The 21,411-nt window shown below is 35.2% G+C and overlaps 3 protein-coding genes across 3 annotated transcripts; all 3 read right to left on the reverse strand.

The window, feature by feature from the left end:
• Positions 1–1,471: 1,471 nt before the first annotated feature.
• Positions 1,472–3,230, reverse strand: LOC111633357. Its single transcript, XM_023377912.1, has 3 exons — positions 3,099–3,230; positions 2,957–3,012; positions 1,472–2,891 (listed from the first exon to the last, which is right to left on the reverse strand). Exons 2-3 carry the CDS (start codon positions 2,991–2,993, stop codon positions 2,287–2,289), a joined length of 642 nt encoding a protein of 213 aa, XP_023233680.1. The 5' UTR covers positions 2,994–3,012; positions 3,099–3,230; the 3' UTR covers positions 1,472–2,286.
• Positions 3,231–16,091: 12,861 nt separating this feature from the next.
• On the reverse strand, positions 16,092–16,822 carry LOC111633360 (the record flags this gene model as incomplete). Its single annotated transcript, XM_023377915.1, has 1 exon — positions 16,092–16,822. A coding segment is annotated over one exon (612 nt), but the record flags the coding sequence as incomplete, so codon positions are not given.
• Positions 16,823–17,888: 1,066 nt separating this feature from the next.
• Positions 17,889–18,784, reverse strand: LOC111633358. Its single transcript, XM_023377913.1, has 2 exons — positions 18,645–18,784; positions 17,889–18,572 (listed from the first exon to the last, which is right to left on the reverse strand). Exons 1-2 carry the CDS (start codon positions 18,679–18,681, stop codon positions 17,989–17,991), a joined length of 621 nt encoding a protein of 206 aa, XP_023233681.1. The 5' UTR covers positions 18,682–18,784; the 3' UTR covers positions 17,889–17,988.
• Between the last annotated feature and the right edge of the window lie 2,627 nt (positions 18,785–21,411).

A 21,411-nucleotide genomic window follows, 5' to 3' on the forward strand; every position in this document is an offset into this window, starting at 1 on the left:
GTTAGAACAATTGCGTACGTATTTAAGCGAAGAATAGGAAAAATTCCGACGGAGTTTCTGCACAAGTTTCTATATTTCGTGCCTGGATGCCTGGCAACTCTCGCGCTAACGCAAGCGATCGAGGCGGAAAGGTGACGCTATTCCGTAGTGATTACGGAACCTTAACACGTTGAACTGAGTTCAAAGAAACGTTGTTATTTGTTGTTGTTTTTACTATTGTTGTTGAGTTTATATTTAATATTTTATAGAATTTTATTTATAATTTACCCGCTGACACGGCGCAGCTTGGCCTAAATGGCTCTTGCGCCAAAAATAAAGTAATCAAACGAGAGGATCCGAACTAATTAAAAGTCTATTTAGTAAATCTCTGTACATACCTATGAATCCTAGATTTCTTTCGCATAAATAATCCTTTATATTTTCTATTATATTTGTTTCTTGCTTTTTGGGCTTCTTCCAAAAATTGCAGTACTGGAATAATACAAGAGGAAAGAATTTCCCTTTGGTGAAAAAGGGCCTTGTAGATACTCACGGGGTATTTTTAAAAGTATAATAAATTTTGGGTGTTCTCCAAATCTGTCAAGATTAATTTTGTAACCAGAATTCAACATTCTAATATACTACGCAAGCGTCTGGTAAGCTCTACATTGACGCCACTAATTTTGGCAGAAATTTCTGCTTTTCGAAAAAAATTTACGCGCAATATTTCCATTGTTGCTTTGGCGCGTCTACCGGCAAACCTCGTTCATTTTTAAATCGTTCTTGCCCACTTTTTTCATTCTATTTTTTTCTTTTAGTTTTTGCTAGGGGCCTGTCACGTTATTATGTCTAGTCTATAGGCATGGGCGTAGCGAGGGGGGCCTGGGTGGGCAAGGCCCTTCCCAGTGAACCTGGTTCACCCCAGAAAATTACAGCCGAAAAAAATGTTGAGTCAATTTGCAAACAGAACGAAAAATTTAAAGCTAAAAATTTGGAATACTAAAAAAACAGGTCAACGGCTCCTTGTGCACAATGTTATGATTAAAGGAAGTTTCATATTTCGTGTGTGTTGAGTTATCGTCGATTATCATGGAATTTTCATTTTAATGAACAATAATTTGAAAAAATTCAATTTTGTGTCAGGTTGGCCTCTACTAGGCCCCCCATAACAAAGCTCTGGCTACTCCCATGTCTATAGGAGATGTGTAGTAGTACGCTTCCCAAAAGACGAATTCGCGAATATAATGACGATAAACCAAATGAAAAACTTTACCAGTCTTTCCGAAATGATATTTGGATTATTCATTTCGCTCGGTTTAGCGCCACGGAAGTAGCGCGTTTGCGACGAAACGCACGAAGACACGCCGTTATTAACTTTCTCTTCTATCGTACAAAAGATTAGTATAAGTTTAACGGAAAAATTCCGTGCCATTTAAAAATATGCACGTTTGTAGGCCAAAGAGCCGACACTTGTTCTTTACTTTTATTTATTTTAGTATTTATAAGAGTAGCATTTATATTAGCAAATACGAATTTAATCGGTCAATAATATTTTGTCAAAGGTGGAGCAGGATTTTGCCAAGTTACTCGTTTTAAATTAATTGTCTAGTATTCCCGTGGTGATGTCATTACAAATAAGTTTACGTCGGTATGTTCGTTTATCGTAAAACTTTTCTTTGTATTTTTTTCTTCCGCGTCATCGCAACCCCATTATCAAATTATATCACCGTTGGCTGTTAATTCGAAACTTTTCACAACTTCCTCTCGAACTTTACATAACCGTTAAATATTGCCATTGATTAGTGACTTCGATTTAATTTCGGTAATACCGGGCGAATAGCGTGTTTCGTAATTGATTCAAAGAATTTACAAATATATTATTATACCGTACCGCCTGAATTATTTATTACGTTTTATGATATCTGAAAATAAACTAAATAATGTTAATTTTCTACGTTTTTTAAAAAGTCGATTCTCCAACGTAAGATTAATAGAGGAATTTAATAGGATTCTAACACAAACAAATTGTTTGATTCTCGTTTTCGAAAAGTATTTTCCATACAAACGGCATTAAATTTTTCACGCCATCTTCTCCCATCGCGCGCTAATCAAAGCGCTTACAATCAGCTTTAAAAACTCGAAATATTTTTCTTGTTCAGATACAAGTTTTTCTGTTTTAGTATTAAAATAAAGAAGGCAAAGCGGAAAATTAACTCGAGTAAGCTTATGACATTTATTTTCTGTTATATAATTTTTCACGCACTTATTAACGTAATTGAAGAAAACCGATTTAACACTTTATGGCCTTTACTTAGGAGCAGAAATTCGAGCGCAGGCTCTGCTCAACGCGGCACTCAATTGAATTTCGAAAAACTGTCTCAACTGTTCGGTAATCTTTGCCACGAATGCGTTTTCGGCCAATTTCTTTACCTGGGAATTCAGTTGTCCTAATCCGGTGAATTCAGTTTGGACGTTTCCGACACGCGCGGCATTTACTTTCGCCGACCCACCGCTATTGGTAGGGGGAAGGACATTTATATATCCCAAAGTAGAATATATATAAGCGTAAGCTTTGATACTCTTGGTAGGAAGTACTCCGTATTTTAATTTGCCGTCGTAACTAACATTAATATTTGGAAAACTGAGATAGCAACTAAAAGAATTATTATTCTGGAATATAACGCAATCTCCGTATCTTTTAACTCGGAATAAACCTTTCATTATTCCGTTGGTGTAATTAAATTTAGCATCCGCCTTCAGCGCGTACAGTTTTGTGCTAGTCGAGTTAGCGAAATTGGCCAGGGGAGCGGGATCGATGTAAGATCCCGCTTCTTGATATCTGAAATTACTGTCGGCTAGAACTTGATCCATATAGTTATTGGCTTGGAGAGAGGTGAGTGCCAGCGACGCTTCTGCACGAGAAAGAAACGATAATTTACCAACTCGTAATATTTAACGAGATGTTCCGAGTACTTACCCCAAAGCGTTAAAATAAAGAACCAACTAAGCATCATTTTCTTTAGATTTCTACGCCTACAAAGTGGGAAAATATTTTTAAAGTTAGGAACTTTAATGATAAATGTTTCTCGAGTTGGTCGAAAAGTTACTTTATAACATACTTGCCTTCTGGTGAGATGAAGATGGTGTGAATGTCACCTTGTCTACTCGTTTTATAAGGAATAAAATTGATGTGGCAATCTGTTATTTTTTTACAAAGTAAAGAAAGATGGCGAGATTCGGTAAATATTTTATCAACAACTAAAATACATAATAATTATTGCATCAATAGGTATTTTTAATCTTCAAATTAATTGTTTTAATCTTTAAATATAAATATTTTAAATAATACACGGTTTAATTGTATTTGTAATAACGATGTTAGTTTGATTTTGTATAATAACACAACCACCTCCCGGACCAAACTGCGTTAAATAAGTGGTAAAATCTAAAACACAAAGTCGTGTATATATAAATAAGATCACTCACGTAAATGACTTAAAATTTTTACGTATCATCATTGCTAATTACGTCGAACAATGCATCATTTTGCATCGTTCGCAGTTAAATTTGAATAAATAAAAAAATAGAATAAAATATCTATATCTTTTTCTAAAGTCAACGAATCAACGAACAAATGAAGTGTTTAATGTTTGTACGCGCATTCGGTTAAATACCATCTACGCGGGTCATATTCTCCCATGTCAAAGATTTTAAATAATACTACGAATCGGAGTTATCGTCGATATGGTTAAAACTATTTATTTTATTATTTAAAGCGCAAATAATTATAATTATAAAGAATAAGTACATTAAAATTATAAACAAACGTTCCATGGCATTAATAAATTATGCCGAAGGAAGGGATAACTTAATGGTGAGATTAAATTCCCGATTATAATTAAAAATTCGATATTTCGTTTACTCTTCTAATTAAAAAGATTTTGTAAGCGAATAAATTACGAAAGAAAAATATTTGTATTAAAACATAAACAAAATACGACGATCATAAATGAAAATATCCGGTTGCAAAATGTGTTTATTGTCATTTGATTTTTTCTATAAAAAGTAAACTTCGGAAAAAAAAAATATANAAAATCAATTATACGAAGTGTCCCGTAAAGACCGCAAACTCCGCAGAGAGAGAATCATCGCTCGGAGTGTATAAAAAATGATCCGAGAACTATACTTCTACCACCCGTAGTTTACGAGAAGAATGCAAAAAATGTATGACGTCACATCCGGTGATGGGAAAAATTAATTTTATCGGGAACGCGAAGAATGGTATTTGCATAGGACGCGAGAAGATGCCGAAAATGACCATGGCAACAAAAAAATCTTGGAGTCTATGCCAAACCGTAATAAACGCGCCGTCTAGTGGAAGTTATTGGGAAACTCAATTAATTATCACCTCCTATCGTACACCCGATACGACCTACTTACGCTCTCCTTCTTTGTAAAGTGCCGGTTTCGGTGGGGACGGAACATTTTGCTTTTATATACCGTATATACAGATGAGGCAATGGTCAACGTATCTATTGTAAAATATTATACCATTAACATTTTTAAGTTTTTGGTCTATATCTATCGGGCGTAGTTCCACTAATTTGGGACGTACGCGTGATTCCAATGACGTTCCAAACGTCACTGTCAAACTTCTAGGCTTACGGGACGGCGGCGCTCGACGTTGGACGTTCACGTTTCGGAGACGAAAACTTGGGCCGCAACCCCTCTAATCTACAATTATTATTTATTTTAATTACTTTAATATTTTCTATTAGGTTATTTTATTAGTATTGATAATACTATTTAGTGAGTTTTCAAAATTATTTAATTTAACTTTTAAAAATGTTTCTGAATTATACATCTAGGGGTCTGTACGCTTCTATTTTTGGTGTGTTTTTACTCCGAAACCGAGTGTTAGAATTCTATTATTATTTTCTAATGTATAATTTAGATCATCTATATATATAATCGAGATGGGTTAACAATGAAAGTGTTAAGTAACAATGGACGTGTCAACAATGGAAGTGTTACGTAACAATGGAGTTGTTAATTTATTAAGAGAAAGCGGCGTGCAAGACACAGATGCAGTTTTTTTTCGTTTTGCGGAAAATCAAACATATTTTTAGATCCATCTAAAAATTTTCTAATTAGTCCGGAAACAGGGGGACCCAATTCTCGCATTCTGTGAAAACGGGTAAGATTGACTATAACGTAATTATCTTAATCTTCGCTATGGTTACTTTTGCCCGAGCAACGCCGGGCATATCCGCTAGTTTAAGATAATTTTATTACTTTTACATTTATATTTTCAATTGTTGTTTCTATATTATTTTTTATATCTAGCGTTGGATCTTCGTCTAACTTACGATATCGGTGCGTTGAAATTAGATTTGTTTTTATCTTTTGCCATTTATTGTTATCTATTAAAATTAACAGTTTCGATTTTTCGGTACGAACAATTTTTAAATTGTGATTTAAGAACTTGTCGACCTTATTAAGTTGGCTACTAAATTTAAATCTATTTTTCTTACGTTTATTCTGATTTTTTTAAAATTTATACGGGATCTTTAACTGTAACTCTTATTTGGTCTCCGCTATCTGTTAGAATAGCCTATATTTTAAGCAAAATTTCGAGTTAACGACTATATCGTTATAACTAATTTCTGTAGGAGCATTAAAATTTATTCCTTTAAATAGGACATTACCAACACATCTCGAGGATAATGTAGTTTGTTTGGTTTAATATTAAAATGTTTTCCCAATTTATTGTCTCGAAATGTAGGATATTTCAACTTTTTCTATGACTTTATTATCTTTTTTATAAGTATATAGATGGTTATAATTAAATATTTAAGTTTTATTATATTATTACATTTTTTAATTTTGGACTTTTTATAATTAATTACCGGTAGTGTAATTCTATTTACTTTTTTACATGGTGTCGACGTTCTGTGGATTTTGCCTGTGGGGGTTCTTATTCCCTTTTTGATTCTAATGTTTTGCATCTCCTAACGTCCAATTTAAAAGTAACAGTTTTTTGGTACGTTAGTTTTTATTTTGTATTTTTATAACTATACAATTATTCAAGTTTTAAATTTTATTCAATATTCACAATGATATGAATTTATACATTACATATAATAAACTCAGATATTTCATCAAAAATAATAAATGACGCATTGAATTTTTCTGAAAATTTTAAATCGAAATTTGTGGTTATTTTATAAGCTCTCATTTATTTGGTGATGGTATTTTCGCTATCGAGCAATTACCCAGGAAAGCTTAAAAATTGAGAAACCAGCCATATAAAGCCAATTGGTCTGGATGGAAATAACCTCGATGATTCGCTGTCGACGTTCTTAATTAAATTATTAAGACTTATTAATTTGTAATGAAAATTAATTGAAAATTGATGGACTGTCGAATACTATTTGCGGATTCGTAAAAGTTTGCGTTATTTAAGTCGAAATTAAAACGTATTGTTATATTGCTTTCATAAGTTAATTGGTATCGAGTTGTACTGTGTTTTTTTTTGTCTTGAGATTTTTAACATTGCTTTTTTAATCTTAAAATCAATAAATAACTTACTCTTTATTTATTGTTTTTATTACTTTTGTCGATTTAACAATCGTTAGATTATATCTGTTGTGTTCTCTTTGTTTCGATACGTATCGAACGAGGTCAACGTTATAAGAGGTTACGTAATGCTGTATAAATATCGTTCGATCGAGTTATTTTAAACACGTACGTTTTATCTCTACGTTAGCTTTTTACGTGCCTCAAATGAAATGTAGAAAGTCGTAAGTAGTTCTTATTGGTTTTGTATTATTTTTAAAGTATTTGATTGTGATGCGCCATCGAAACAATCTGAAAAGTAAATATCGTCACGAAATGAGAAATGATTTTTTAAAGGATATTTTTACACATTTCAACGTTAACGTTAAATATTTATTAATCTTAAAAGGGCTTAAGCTTACATCAAGAATTTATCTATAAGTTGTATTTTATGTTTTTGTTTACGCTATCTTTTTAGTGAATAAATTATTATTTTCATACATTTTTTAAATTTATTTGCTTTATCAGTCGTTTTTACATAATGTAAATAGGATGACTAGCCATTCGATATCGGAGATCGAGATTGTATTAACGAAATGCAGTACTGTACATCGATACCTATCCGAATTCACTTACTGTATGATCGAGCTTATCTACCGGGTGTAGAATACCTAAGTTAAAATGTTAGGTTATTAATCCTTAATGTAAAGTAAATTACGAATCCTACATAAATATTGTTGATTTATTGACTAATAGGAACTTCACTTTTTGCAAAGTTCCACCAAGGCCAACAAAATACCTAACACGTTTCTTTCGTAATTGTGTGGCTAACTATAATCTATTAATTTCCATAAAGTTTTACGGTGCTAGAAAAAGTTTAGGACCGGTAATGTATTTAAATTTGTAAATGAAACAGAGAAATTTCTTTTAAATATTTATATTTATTTGCCGGCGGTGAATAATATAAAGAGTAACTAAAATTTTAGCTCAAATTTGAAGAACTTTCAAAGATAATATTCTAATATATTCTTCTGGAAAAAGGTTAGCTTGTGAAATTACAAGAAAACTTAACATAACCGAATTAAAATTACAACGTAATGCGAATACAAATTTGTAACTAATTACTCGTGTTCGTTACACATTTGCCTTTATTAAACCCCTATAATGCTTTCTAGGAGGTATTGCTGTCTCTCAGAAATCCCTCTTCGGCCGGTTATTATTTTTTATATATTTAATACGGTAAGGAACAATGGCTTATCGAACTATTCCTTTTATAAAAACTCTTATTATACAGTACTATACAATCACAAATTTGCTTATAAGGTAATTTAAATTTAACATTGATATCGTATGTATTATATATACAGTAATACCTCGACTTACGCTACCCCGACTTACGCGAACCCGGAGTTACGCGATTTTCAAATCTCGTCGATTCGTCTTTTGTTTGAGCGCCACGCGACTCTCGATTACTCACTCCCCCACACTATTGTTAAGCTTACATATTCAGACGTGTCGCGCGGAATCGACACATAGCTACAATTTTTATTTTGCGTTATTTATTTCTTTGTTTGTTATATCTACGGAGACTCGAGAGTCTCTATGTGGTGATTTCTTGTAACCGTGAACGAATCAAAAGATGAGATAAGATTAACGAGAATATTTATTAGCTTACATACGTCCGACTTGGATTTTACACAAATTGCGAAATTATACCTCGACTTACGCGAATTCGACTTACGCGGTTATCGCTCGGTCCCACCTATCGCGTAAGTTCGGGGTATTACTGTAATCTGTATACTATTACTGTATAGGGGAGACCGGGGCAACTTCGGCAGGCGGGGCAAGTTTGTCAAGCGCTTTTTTAAAAAAACAAATTAAAAGGAGACTTTGGTTATAGGTTAGGCAGTTGAGTTTTATTGGTGGCTTGTTGAGTGTAGTGTTTTTATTGTTCTCCAACAAGCGTAGTTGAATTATCAAGCAAATTTTCATTTTCGTTCAATTCCATATAATATTTTTTTTCCATTTATATTGAATTGGCAGGTTTTGTTATAATTCCATGATAACGAAAGTTACTTTTCCTGTTAGAAGGATGTAACTTCAACTTATTCACGTGGCCAGATCGTGGCTTGGCATTCTGTTCTCAGGGTTGTACTTAATGTTTCGAAATCATGACTAGCGGGGTAAGATCGGCAACATAAAGCCACATTAGAAGCAAAGGATAAAAATCAAACAGATGATAAATGAAAACATGTTTGCATTTGTTATTCATGTATATATGTCTTTGAACTTGCATTTCGTTGTAATAATATTAAATGGGTGTTGGATTTGTATTTCTTTGTTTTAATAGTGAATTCCAACTTATACATTGTTAATAACATAATTTTATATACGTGCCTATCTTGCCCCATTACTGTTGCCCCTATACCAGGGGCAACTTTAATAAAAATAATTAAAATAATTACAACTTTACAAAAAGAGAGAAGTTGCCGATCTTGCCCCTATACCCGGGGCAACTTCGTCAATTTCTCTCTTCTTGTAATAGCATTCTCACTGTAATAATAAAGAAGTGTAGACTGATTTTAACCAGTTCTATAGTAAGGTAACATTCCAATAGACAATATGCAATGCTTTTTTTTTTCAGTTTACAGCAGTATTTATTACACAAAATTTAAGTAGAGCTTAACATGCCGATCTTGCCCCGGTCTCCCCTAATTATATTGACTTTAAACTAAAAATTAACATTAATAGTTTATTTTCCCTCATTGGCTCGAATAACGCGAATCGATCAATTCGGTATTGACATATTCGGAGCCACTAACAGACAAATTGGGAATAACTTCTGCAATATTTCTATTATCACTTTCGGCATTCTTTTTAATAGAAATTTCTCACTTTAATTGCTTTTATTGCGTGATGAGCGTATTTAGCTTATCTTAGCTGACTTTTTTACGCGGAAACAAATTGAACAGTTTCTCAGAGGATGAGAGAATTATAGATCTTACTCATTTTTATATTGGAAAAGTTTAATGTAGAGTGACAACAGACAACTTGTAGGTCGGTATTCACTTACTGACTACTTAAATTGATTGACGTCTGAAGCTCCATATATATATATAATGTTGGTTCGATCGCTATTTTAAATTTTAGACGTTACTTTAGTTATTTGATCTTATTCTATATGGAAAGTATTAGTACAGGTAACCCCCGTATAACCCCGTATAACACGGTAGTTACGTTCCAAAAAATTTGCCGTGTTATGCGAATCCGTGTTATACGAAACAAAGAACTAGTACGAAAAGGAGGGTTAGGTTCCAAAAATTAAAAAAACATGCTATTATATTTTCATAATTAAGATAAATATCTTTATTAAAATTTACTTAAGTGATACATATTAATATAAATTAAACAATGTTTTTTCGTCATCACTAAAAGCACTGTTAATTAACCGAGAGCGTTTTCTTTTTGGCAAGTTATCCTTATCCTCTGAGCGGTTTTCTGCATTATCTTCAGATCTATGCTTTACCTTTTGCAGAAAGTATGTAATTTTAGATTGCTCGCTTCTAGTTAAAAGATCTTTATAAATTTCCTTATATGGTGCTAAGTATTTATGAAGAATAAAGCAAGTATGGAATAAGGGAAAAACATCTGGCAACATCAGAAGCAGAAGCGTCGAGATCTGGCAACATTGAAACAAATTTCGAGAAGGACCGTGTGTATCGACAGAAGACGAGAAAAGAAAATTTACATACTTAAGTACTAATAGTTCACGAAAATAATAATTTTTGCGAACTATTAGTACTTAAGTATGTAAAAATTTATTACATTTCATGTTGTACGAGGGTTTTACCCAATTCTCGAACCGTGTTAGAGTGAATCCGTGCTATAGAAGTGCCGTGTTATACGGGGTTACCTGTACTTGATTTTGGCAAATGTTTTATGGCAGTGGTTCTCAACCTTTTTGAGTCTCGGAACACCATTCATTTACTTTTTGTTACACGGAGCATTAGCATCAATACATTAAAAATTGATAAGCAATTCCATGTTTACTATTCTCAGGAAACGATGAAGCAATAAACTGATAAACTTTATGGAAACGATATTTAGAAGTTTATTCCCGAATTCACAATTCGCCCACCAGCGACAGAGTAGTAAAAAATCATCGAAGACGGGTCGCAGTTCGCACTCGACAAACGGACCGACGAGTGGAATTTTTCGGATTTTCATTTGTCGAGCACCTAAAGGACTAGTTTTCTACACAAAGTCCTCCCGAGGGCCACCACTCCTTCGGCAGATCGCCATGTATTTCGTTACTCTATCCCATCCGATCGACGAATCCACAATCCGGGATCGTACAATAAGGATAAAGGTTTGCATTTATTTAAATTTTTGATGAATTAATTTTGTGGCTAACTTTGGATCTTGGAGTGTGAATACACGTAAAACAGTCGTTAGTGCGTGACGTTTTGAATTTTTAAATTTAGCTCTTCCGTCTTTTCGTAAAAAATTCGTTCTTTTCTTTAAGGAGGTAGAGTCGTCTGTTTCTTAAATGTATTTCGTCAAACTTTAGTTACGGTTCAAACATTTAAGAGAGACGTTTAAAAATATCTAAGTTTTAACTGGCGCCGAAACTGAAACAGATATAATACTAGCCGCATGGCCAGGCGGTTAGAGTGGCAGCCGACCGCTCTGGGAGACCTGGAATTGTATCCGGACAGGTCAGAAAACCTTAAGAATTATTTAGGAAGAGATACTTCTGGATATTTTGAGCCTGTCCCTCACCACTCAGCAGTTTGATTGTGGACCTGGCCGACCCAATAATGGGCTGGCTAAAAAGGACCTCTTACTGCGCGGAGGATGGAAAGAGTTAATAACCGTTGCGTTGTATTTGTTCTTGCTGGTGAAATCAACTCATAAAACGAAATGAAGTTGTATTTAATACACGAACAAACTTTCGAATTTTAAAGGGAATATACTGTATTTATTCAATTAAAAATGTCTTCGAGACTTTATATCTATGATATCCATCGAATTATTTGCATTTTTAATGCATACTAGCATTCTCACTGTAATAATAAAGAAGTGTAGAGAATGCATGCGCCAGTTTCGTCAAAGAAACTACAGTAGAGCATCGATTATCCGACCCCCGATTAGCCGTCACCTCGGTTAACCGACCGCGTTCTAGTCGGCAAATTCAAATGTCCGCTAGTGATGTGGCGCTACAATATTTGGCTATGTCTCGGCTACTTTAATATTATTTTCACGTGTTTTAGCTGGCAACACTGGATCGACTATGAAAGGGAGCCAGTATTTAAACGAGGCTTAATTTTATAATTTTTAACGATACAATAGCGACGATTATTATTTTTAAAAAAATTTGATAGGCTTGACATCGATGAAAATTCAACGCGAAGTAGGTTAATAGCGATATACTAATATACTAATTACATGGGATATAATAATATACTACACTAATAATGGATTTTTTCATACTTTTCGGTTATCCGACTTTTCAATTATCCGACAACCCCAGTCCCCAATTGAGTCGGATAATCGATGCTCTACTGTATTTAGAAAATTTATATATTATAACGGAATTCGAAACGTTCAGACGCCTGTATTATTTTCGCATTATTTTTTTATGTATTTGTAATAAAGTACAAACCAGAAAATAATTTCAATAAACTATCAAAATTTATTTATATAATTTTCCGCATACAAATTTCTATAAATCACGAAATTATTTAACAATTTACTATTTATAATTTATCAGTTTTAACGGGGTAAAGGTATTCGATTACAAGCGCTGTACAATGCGTGATCCAAATCGGTTCGGAAAATCTTTGTCATCGGTTCTTTAGTCCCCGCCACGAATTACGTTTGACCTCTTTCCGTAATGCGGGAGCGCATAGTCCTAGGCCGGTGAATGTAGTTTTGACGCGTCCTATACGTTTAACACTCGCCTGTACCGATGCGCGAGTGCTTTCGGGAGGGAAAAAAACACTTATATATCCCAAAGTAGAGTTTATATCGACGCCGGCCTTGATTTTCTTCTCCGGAAGTTTCCCAAATTTCAATTTTCCGTCGTACGTAATTTCGAGAGGAGGAGATCGAAGATGGCAATCGAAGGGCCCGCTATGGAATAAAACGCAATTTCCTTTTCTGCTAACATTCAATAAGCCTTTCATTCACCTTCTGCCCAGCAAAGACTGCGGTAGGTGTTACATCGTCTAGTCCCGTATATAAGAGGTAAAATCGATTTGGAAATTATTTGGCAAAACAAAATTATTGCATCGATATTTATTTAAAAATTGTAACTTTAAAACACGTTTAACGTAAATATTTGAAATTTTGCTTCTTTAATCGTCTTTCGCAATGAAATTAGTTTGGTTTGGTAAAATGGCGGAGTGGCGTCTTTCTCTAACTAACAAATAACTGGCAAAATATAGAAAACGAGCGAGCAAAACCGCGGAAAGAACGTATACGAATGACTTCACTGGTATAAATAGTAATCTATTGTACGTAGTAGTCCACCAGTGCCTAAGTGGATAAAGCCATTAAACGCTGGTAGTTGGTCCCGGATTCGCGCTTCGGTAATAGGAAAATTTTCTGGGTTTTCACTCGTTTAATACTTTTGTGAAATTCTGACTAACGTATGAGAAATTTTTTTATTTCTTTCGTCATTATTTCCGTTATTTCTCCCGTTCTCACCCTAATGTCCGAGGAATAGACCCCGGATATTGAACTGCGTAATTCGTCCGTCAAGAAGGTCATCCCTAGGACGAAGTCGTCCGAGGCGACCGCGGAAGAAATCACCTCTCCCCGGGACATTTGTTTGTTTTGCTAATTGGTCACACCGCAGACACCTTGTAATGGAGTAGTCTCCTGCGGATGTCCGATGGACGGAGACGAATGGGTGTTCCTGTATGGAGAGTAGACAAGAGGTCACCTACAAGGGCACCCTTACGGTGAGAACATTACCAAAAATGGTCAGTCATCTCCCCAGGTGATGACGACTTTAACATTAATTGGTCAAGCGATGTCTGCATTGTCGTCACCCATGACGGGGGAGACTGTCATAAATCGGGAGAAGTGACAGTTTGCGTCAGAAGAATCCCCGAGATTTCCCACGCTAAAAAGGTATAAAAGGGGAATGATCGGAGATCTCGAGGCGATCATCGGAGGACGCGATCATCGAAGAAAGAAGACTACAAGCGTCTACTCTGGAAGGACTTCAAGGTTTCTGATCGCCGACCTAAAGAGGTAAATACTTAGATTGTTTTTACTTCACTCTCTCTCGGTATACTCGGACTTAGAAAATATTGTCTCTCGGTATACTCGGGACTTAGAAATTTGTCGTTTACCGATATACTCGGAACTTTGAATTTATTTATCTGTTCCTTTGGATAGGACTTAGAATTATTTTGTGTCGAGGACCTTTGATGGTCCCACTTACGGGATAGACGGACATCGGTTGTTCGATATTGTCGCGACTCGGAATTTATTATAATTATCACTTTCATATTGTTTAGAATTAATGTGTAATTTTAATGTATTTGTATTTATATTTAAGTTTATATTAAATATGTTATTCCTAATTTAATGACTCTTGTTAAGTACTATCGACATCTCATCACGACTTCATTACGCCTCCCACTCCTTTTGCCCTCCTATAGCCACTCTCTGACAGCGCGCCGGTAAGTGGGAGAAACTTTTGTTCTATCCCCTCGGTTTGCACATATTGGTGTCATCCGACAAAACAAGCCATCCGACAACTGAGAGCGGGTCTATTAGGCCCGTGTAGATTAAGCGGTCATTAGGGTTCGACCCAGTGACCCCCTGCTACTCACACTTTAATAGGGACTCGATTTCCATAAATTGCCCTCCCGGGACGCATCCTCCTGGACAGATGGCCCATAAAGTTTCGTTCCTTTAAACCATCGATCCAATCCATCTATTATAATAATTAAAATTACAAAATTATGCCAAACGACGTACGGGATACGCTTCGAACGAGTTAATCGTAATACGCGCGTAACTTATGTCGGATTGTTAGTGGCGGGTTGTCTTCTGTTTAGTTGTCCGTCTTGTACAAAAATCACCACCGGATTGTGGAATTCTCAAAGTACGGTACGTCCCTAGTATCCTTACTGCGGTGACCACGCACCTCCATCTAAGTGGTAACATCTTGTTAAAGCCGCCCTATAATGACGAATCGTGCTTAATTTTTGATATAAAAAATTTTGTTTAATTTAATAGTTAATATTTCAGTAATATAAATGAGGAACATAATAACAATAATTTTTATTCTCCGCCTTTTCAAAATATTTTAATGGCATTTTCTTTATATTCGTGGAACTGAAATGCATTTCGAATAGTGATGTAACGAATATTCGGTTACTATTCGGTATTCGGCCTGAGGCCGAATATATTATTCGTTACAACACTAATTTCGAATAGTTTAAAATAAATAGTAATATAATATGAATGCACTCGTATCGCAATTACGTATCTTCAGACGGTGCATATTTCGTATGAATTCTTTTGACTAAATTTAGGCCTATATATTTAAGTAGAGAACAAACGCGAATGTTTGAATAAATTAGTATATTAATCAAGAAAGGCAGTTTGATGATAATTTAGAAAATAAAGAATATTACTTAAAAAGTTAATGTTTTAAATTTTCTGGGAAATTTTAATAAAACTATTTTAGATTTGTAAATGAATCTAAATAAAACAGATGGATGGCGGTGGAAATATCTGGTTATAAAGTGTATGTTCATAATAATTTTAATATCTTTTCTCATAAAAAGAAAACCGTGCGTCTAGTATTTCGTATGAGCAATTTTTCTCAAATGCGTAATGGCCAATTTCACTCCATGTTTTAATTTTATTATTTATTTATTGTTATTGCCAAATTTCATTAGCACGAAACTGCACGAATCTCATCAGGCTGCAATTTAAAACAATTGTAGACCTATAAATTGCGACTGTCTGTCTTTCCTTAATCTCCAGAACGGAGTTAGAGGACAAAAGACGAGACCAGATATTAGGGGCAGGGAGCGCCGATTAACTATATACCAACTTCCGGTGCAAACCCAAGGTCGTGTTATTTGGATTCAAAAATTTTCTCCCGGAATAAGATTGGTTTTGTTAAGTGATGGCGGATTCGGGCAAATTGAAATGCCACAAACTACCAATATATGTTTAAATTGGATTGATGGATAAGACAACGCGACACTCGCGACATCTGCCAGAGGAATGCATTCCAAGAGGATTTTCTACAGGAAATTAATTTTATTTAGGCGTTAGACAGGCGAAGAATCCCGAGAAACTACGGCTACAAAATTAATTACTGAAAATTTTAATATAAGAATAAAAGTTTTAGCATTTAATTTTCCGGAGCATTATAAAACCAAACACAGCTTTAACAATTTACGAAAGTGAAATACGACTGGCGCAACGTTACGTTTCGTAATTTCAAAAAATTATTATATCGAAAAATTTAGTATTATCGTAGAGAAGGCGCGATATAATTGTCGTAAAGCTAGTTTAAATAAAAGACAATTTATAATAAGTACAAATACCAAAATTTATTCAGAACGTACGAGCGGATACAAAGCGATTTACATTCGAATATAAAATAATTGGCTAAATATTTTATTCCAATATTTTATATAGGCATTCGGGTACGGGCGCAAGCTGTGCCCATAGCGGGGACGTAGTTGTGTTGAAATACATTAAAAAATTCGCTGGATATTCTCTGAATGAAACCATCCTTCGCAAGCTTTATCAATTTTCTACTAGCTCTATCTAATCCTCTTAATGCCACAGAAAATTTTCCATTTTGAGTCAAATGCATCGTTCTCATCGACGGAGAATTGAAATTGTATCTCGAAGTTACTTCGACGTAAGCGTAACCGGGAGACATAGTGGCAGTCGCGGAGAAAAGCGTCGTCGTCCTCCCCTCGGTCAACTTACCCTGGAATCGAAACTTTATATCTCCGAATTGGATTGTACAGTTGAGGGTAGCGTTACCGTAGCGATCGCGATATATCGGAGAACAGTCTCCGGCCCTTCTTCCCCTAAACAAGCCCGTCATATTTCCTTTAAAATATTCAACATTACGTTGTAACTGGAAATTGTTTAATATAGCCGGATCGATATTGGAACGTAGGCCGGCATTAGGAAGATTGGTGTGAAGAACCGTATCCATATATTGGTTGGTTTGAAAAGGAGAATACGCTAACGCTACACCTGTTGACGTATAAAAATATAAGTTATTTTAGCAGAAATAAATTTAAATTCTGTAACGAAACGAGTAATTACCGGTAAAGAGGAGGAGTAGGAAGCTCGTCGGCATCATCTCGTAACTCGTACAGTAGAACGTGTAATGTATTCGCACGGACGATGTATTGGCTGCAGACACACGAAACTGTTTACTTCGGTGGAAACGCTCGCTACCGTTTATATATTTGCAGCCAGAAAGGCACGAGATCGAAACGATATAAAGCGTGACGAAGTAGGAAAAATGAAACGACTAAAAAAGTAAATGTAATTAAATACGTCAAAGGTATTGCGGAATACGATGACAGTTGGAAAATTTCGGGTATTTGGCAAAATCAGATATTCCGGTCCCTTCCCAAATTAATAATTTTATTTATTGCATTCTACTTCTCGTGGCTCGCTGTATTGTTAAAGTTGTTTGTTTAAGTATGAATTTATACATCGATTTACGAACTATTGTTCGTTCGGAGCTTTAGACAATTGTCAAGACTCTAGACAAGCAATGGAGTAATCGTGTCCACGTCATCCATTGATTCACGCGGTGATTTGAAGGAANCCTATCCTACGATCTTATTCACTAAATGGGCTCATATTATATGCTGTATTATTTCTAAACGCCCCGGAATGAGTTTTAAGAATATAACTCTGAATCTAAATTGTTTGTTTATTAAGTTAAGGCAACATAACGCTTGGGCGATCTGCCTACGGGAATGTCTTCGGAGAGGTCTTTTTAAGGGTAACTGGCCCCTATTAAGCGAGAAAACCCGGAAAACTTTACGTGGCCAACCCGTCCTGGCCAAGCGCCAACCCGCGACAGAATTACCAGAGTTCGGAGAACGGAACCGATTGGCCAATCGGTTCCGTTCTCCACCACATAATTTTCCGGAGCATTATAAAACAAAACACAGCTTTAACAATTTACGAAAGTGTTCGGATAAAATACGACTGGCGCAACGTTACGTTTCGTAATTTCAAAAAATTATTATATCGAAAAATTTAGTATTATCGTAGAGAAGGCGCGAAATAATTGTCGTAAAGCTAGTTTAAATAAAAGACAATTTATAATAAGTACAAATACCAAAATTTATTCAGAACGTACGAGCGGATACAAAGCGATTTACATTCGAATATAAAATAATTGGCTAAATATTTTATTCCAATATTTTATATAGGCATTCGGGTACGGGCGCAAGCTGTGCCCATAGCGGGGACGTAGTTGTGTTGAAATACATTAAAAAATTCGCTGGATATTCTCTGAATGAAACCATCCTTCGCAAGCTTTATCAATTTTCTACTAGCTCTATCTAATCCTCTTAATGCCACAGAAAATTTTCCATTTTGAGTCAAATGCATCGTTCTCATCGACGGAGAATTGAAATTGTATCTCGAAGTTACTTCGACGTAAGCGTAACCGGGAGACATAGTGGCAGTGGCGGAGAAAAGCGTCGTCGTCCTCCCCTCGGTCAACTTACCCTGGAATCGAAACTTTATATCTCCGAATTGGATTGTACAGTTGAGGGTAGCGTTACCGTAGCGATCGCGATATATCGGAGAACAGTCTCCGGCCCTTCTTCCCCTAAACAAGCCCGTCATATTTCCTTTAAAATATTCAACATTACGTTGTAACTGGAAATTGTTTAATATAGCCGGATCGATATTGGAACGTAGGCCGGCATTAGGAAGATTGGTGTGAAGAACCGTATCCATATATTGGTTGGTTTGAAAAGGAGAATACGCTAACGCTACACCTGTTGACGTATAAAAATATAAGTTATTTTAGCAGAAATAAATTTAAATTCTGTAACGAAACGAGTAATTACCGGTGAAGAGGAGGAGTAGGAAGCCCGTCGGCATCATCTCGTAACTCGTACAGTAGAACGTGTAACGTATTCTCTGCAGACACACGAAACTGTTGGTGGAAACGCTCGCTACCGTTTATATATTAGCAGCCAGAAAGGCACGAGATCGAAACGATATAAAGCGTGACGAAGTAGGAAAAATGAAACGACTAAAAAAGTAAATGTAATTAAATACGTCAAAGGTATTGCGGAATACGATGACAGTTGGAAAATTTCGGGTATTTGGCAAAATCAGATATTCCGGTCCCTTCCCAAATTAATAATTTTATTTATTGCATTCTACTTCTCGTGGCTCGCTGTATTGTTAAAGTTGTTTGTTTAAGTATGAATTTATACATCGATTTACGAACTATTGTTCGTTCGGAGCTTTAGACAATTGTCAAGACTCTAGACAAGCAATGGAGTAATCGTGTCCACGTCATCCATTGATTCACGCGGTGATTTGAAGGAACCCGCATTAATATTTAGAAAGTATTTCAAAATTGTTAAAATATATTTGGTAAACTCGAAAACTTTTCACGTGTAGTGTGAAAGCGGGGTTCTAAAGTTGTGGCGAAAATACCACAAATTACGAATCTCGGATACGAGAATTACCGTGAAATAAACCACAGAATTTCCTATTAAACGGAATATTTATTTTATTTTTTCTTAAACGGAATTGATCATTTTGTAATATAAGTCATATTAGAAAATTTGCCGGCATTTATTATTGTTAGTTTTTAATTTTACAAATGAAGTGTTTGACCTTCAATTTAGAGTTACTAAATTTCGATTTTAGTTTTGACTGGCCAACGGTAAAGATTTGCCATCGATGGACCCGATTTCTGGACCCCGTAACATATTGCTATAAATAATTTATAAACTGTCACAAAATTGTTAAATAATCGTTCTATTTTTATATTTTTGATGACGCGTAATTTCATCATTTAAATATTCGGTAAACAAGTGTTAAATTCTGTGGAAAAGTTTGTCATAAAAATTATAAAAGTAGACGGCCGGATGGCCGAGCAGACTACCGCTTTAGGGGACCCGGGATCGATCCAGACGGATCGAAAAATCCCCACGAATTTTTTGGCAGTGGTCCTCGTGTAACAAACTCTAAGTAAATTGTCTCTGCTTCTCCAAATGGCACTACAGAGTACAAAGAGACTATGCCTTAATCGTAGGCTCGGTCTGATACCCAGCGGCCACTGGGTGTTTGGGACTCTCTTAAATCGATAGATGACCGGCAAGACTCTGTTGTAAAAGAAAAACTGTAATGTACCGTACAGGAGCGAGCCACTACTAATTTGAGATGGAGAGCGTATAGTTTAAATTAAATAAATTAAAAATGTGATTAAGAATTGCGGCTTGGCATTATGACGATGTGGCAATAAATAATTGCTGGTTCTTTATATATTTCTTCAGATGCGAATTTTCACTCGATTTCGGGATATTTGGTATTATTAATCCTTCGCTAAATCTTTTGGAAAATACATCTTTCAATTTGTAATAGAAAGGATCATGGGCCTCGTATATAATCAAAAAATTTGTATCGGCTACGTCGTATGAATCAAATTTACAATAGTTTCAGGTTTGCGAGAATTTTCCATGCCATTTGATCTAACTGATAACTGTTGTCGAGCCATTGTCCGATGATAAGTGTTGCATTATAAGGTATAATTTTAGATTTAATTTTGGCCTTTCTGTAATTGTTTCATTAAAGCGCGCTTCTAAGTAATATTAAGCATTTATTTATTTTTCTTTGGTAGCTCGCATTATCAGTTTTCTATATAAAACTCAAGAAATTAAGATATAGTGGTCTAGAACAATTTGTTTTCATATAAATAGGAATATCTATTTGTTTATTCGTGTACGTAAAATCCTGCCGGGTAGAATACCTCCCGGAAGGATTTTCTACACGAAACTGGCCCCTATTTAGATATTACAAACGGGAAGAAAATCCAAAAAGTGGCGGCCTATTGGCACGAACCCGAGACCAACTACTAGTGTTGGGTGGTTTTATTTACTCGATCGCCGGCGAGCTTGGCTTTTATAATTGCGGGCAAATACATTATGGTCCGCATTTAATCTACTTTACGGCGATTTAACATTCTTACTCCTTGTCATCGAGCCTTCATTTGATTCCGATAGCTCTAGGTGGTTTTTATCCACTCGGTGGCAGCGGGCACTGGCAAACAGGAACGAGGCGCTGGTTTTAGTTAATGGTAACTTCTCTACTAAGGCCAGACCATTTACTAGCAATCTTTCCGTATAAGTGGTACACTGGTAAAAATCTTATATTTTTACCACAATTTCGAACGAGGACCGTAAATTTATCAACAATTTAAAAATTAAGATTTATTTGGCTGTCTTCTCCAGTATATCTCCAATGATATCGATAGCATTGAACGTATTTGCATTAGTTATCCAAATACCTTCGTTCATATTTTGCAGATTTATTAGGCACGAACAAAGTAAACGGACGTATTCCTCGAAATGGTAAATTGTCACTGTACGGCAATTTTCTAAGGAAACTTCTCGAGTGAAGTTTATTGCCCCTAATTTCAGTTTTCGGGCATCTATCAGATTCTTTTGTAACCGAAACGAAAAATTTTCTGATGTATTCAAATCTGTTTATAAACATAAGAGCTTTGAAATAAGGATTGTATTTATCGCTACAAATCGGCGCAATAGTTCTCGATAATAAAGTTTTTAATTTCCAGATTTATTTACCGTTCAATCGCTG

The sequence above is a fragment of the Centruroides sculpturatus genome, unplaced genomic scaffold (assembly GCF_000671375.1).
Source record: "Centruroides sculpturatus isolate CEXI.00-Female unplaced genomic scaffold, Cexi_2.0 scaffold628, whole genome shotgun sequence".
NCBI classification, from domain to species: domain Eukaryota; kingdom Metazoa; phylum Arthropoda; class Arachnida; order Scorpiones; family Buthidae; genus Centruroides; species Centruroides sculpturatus.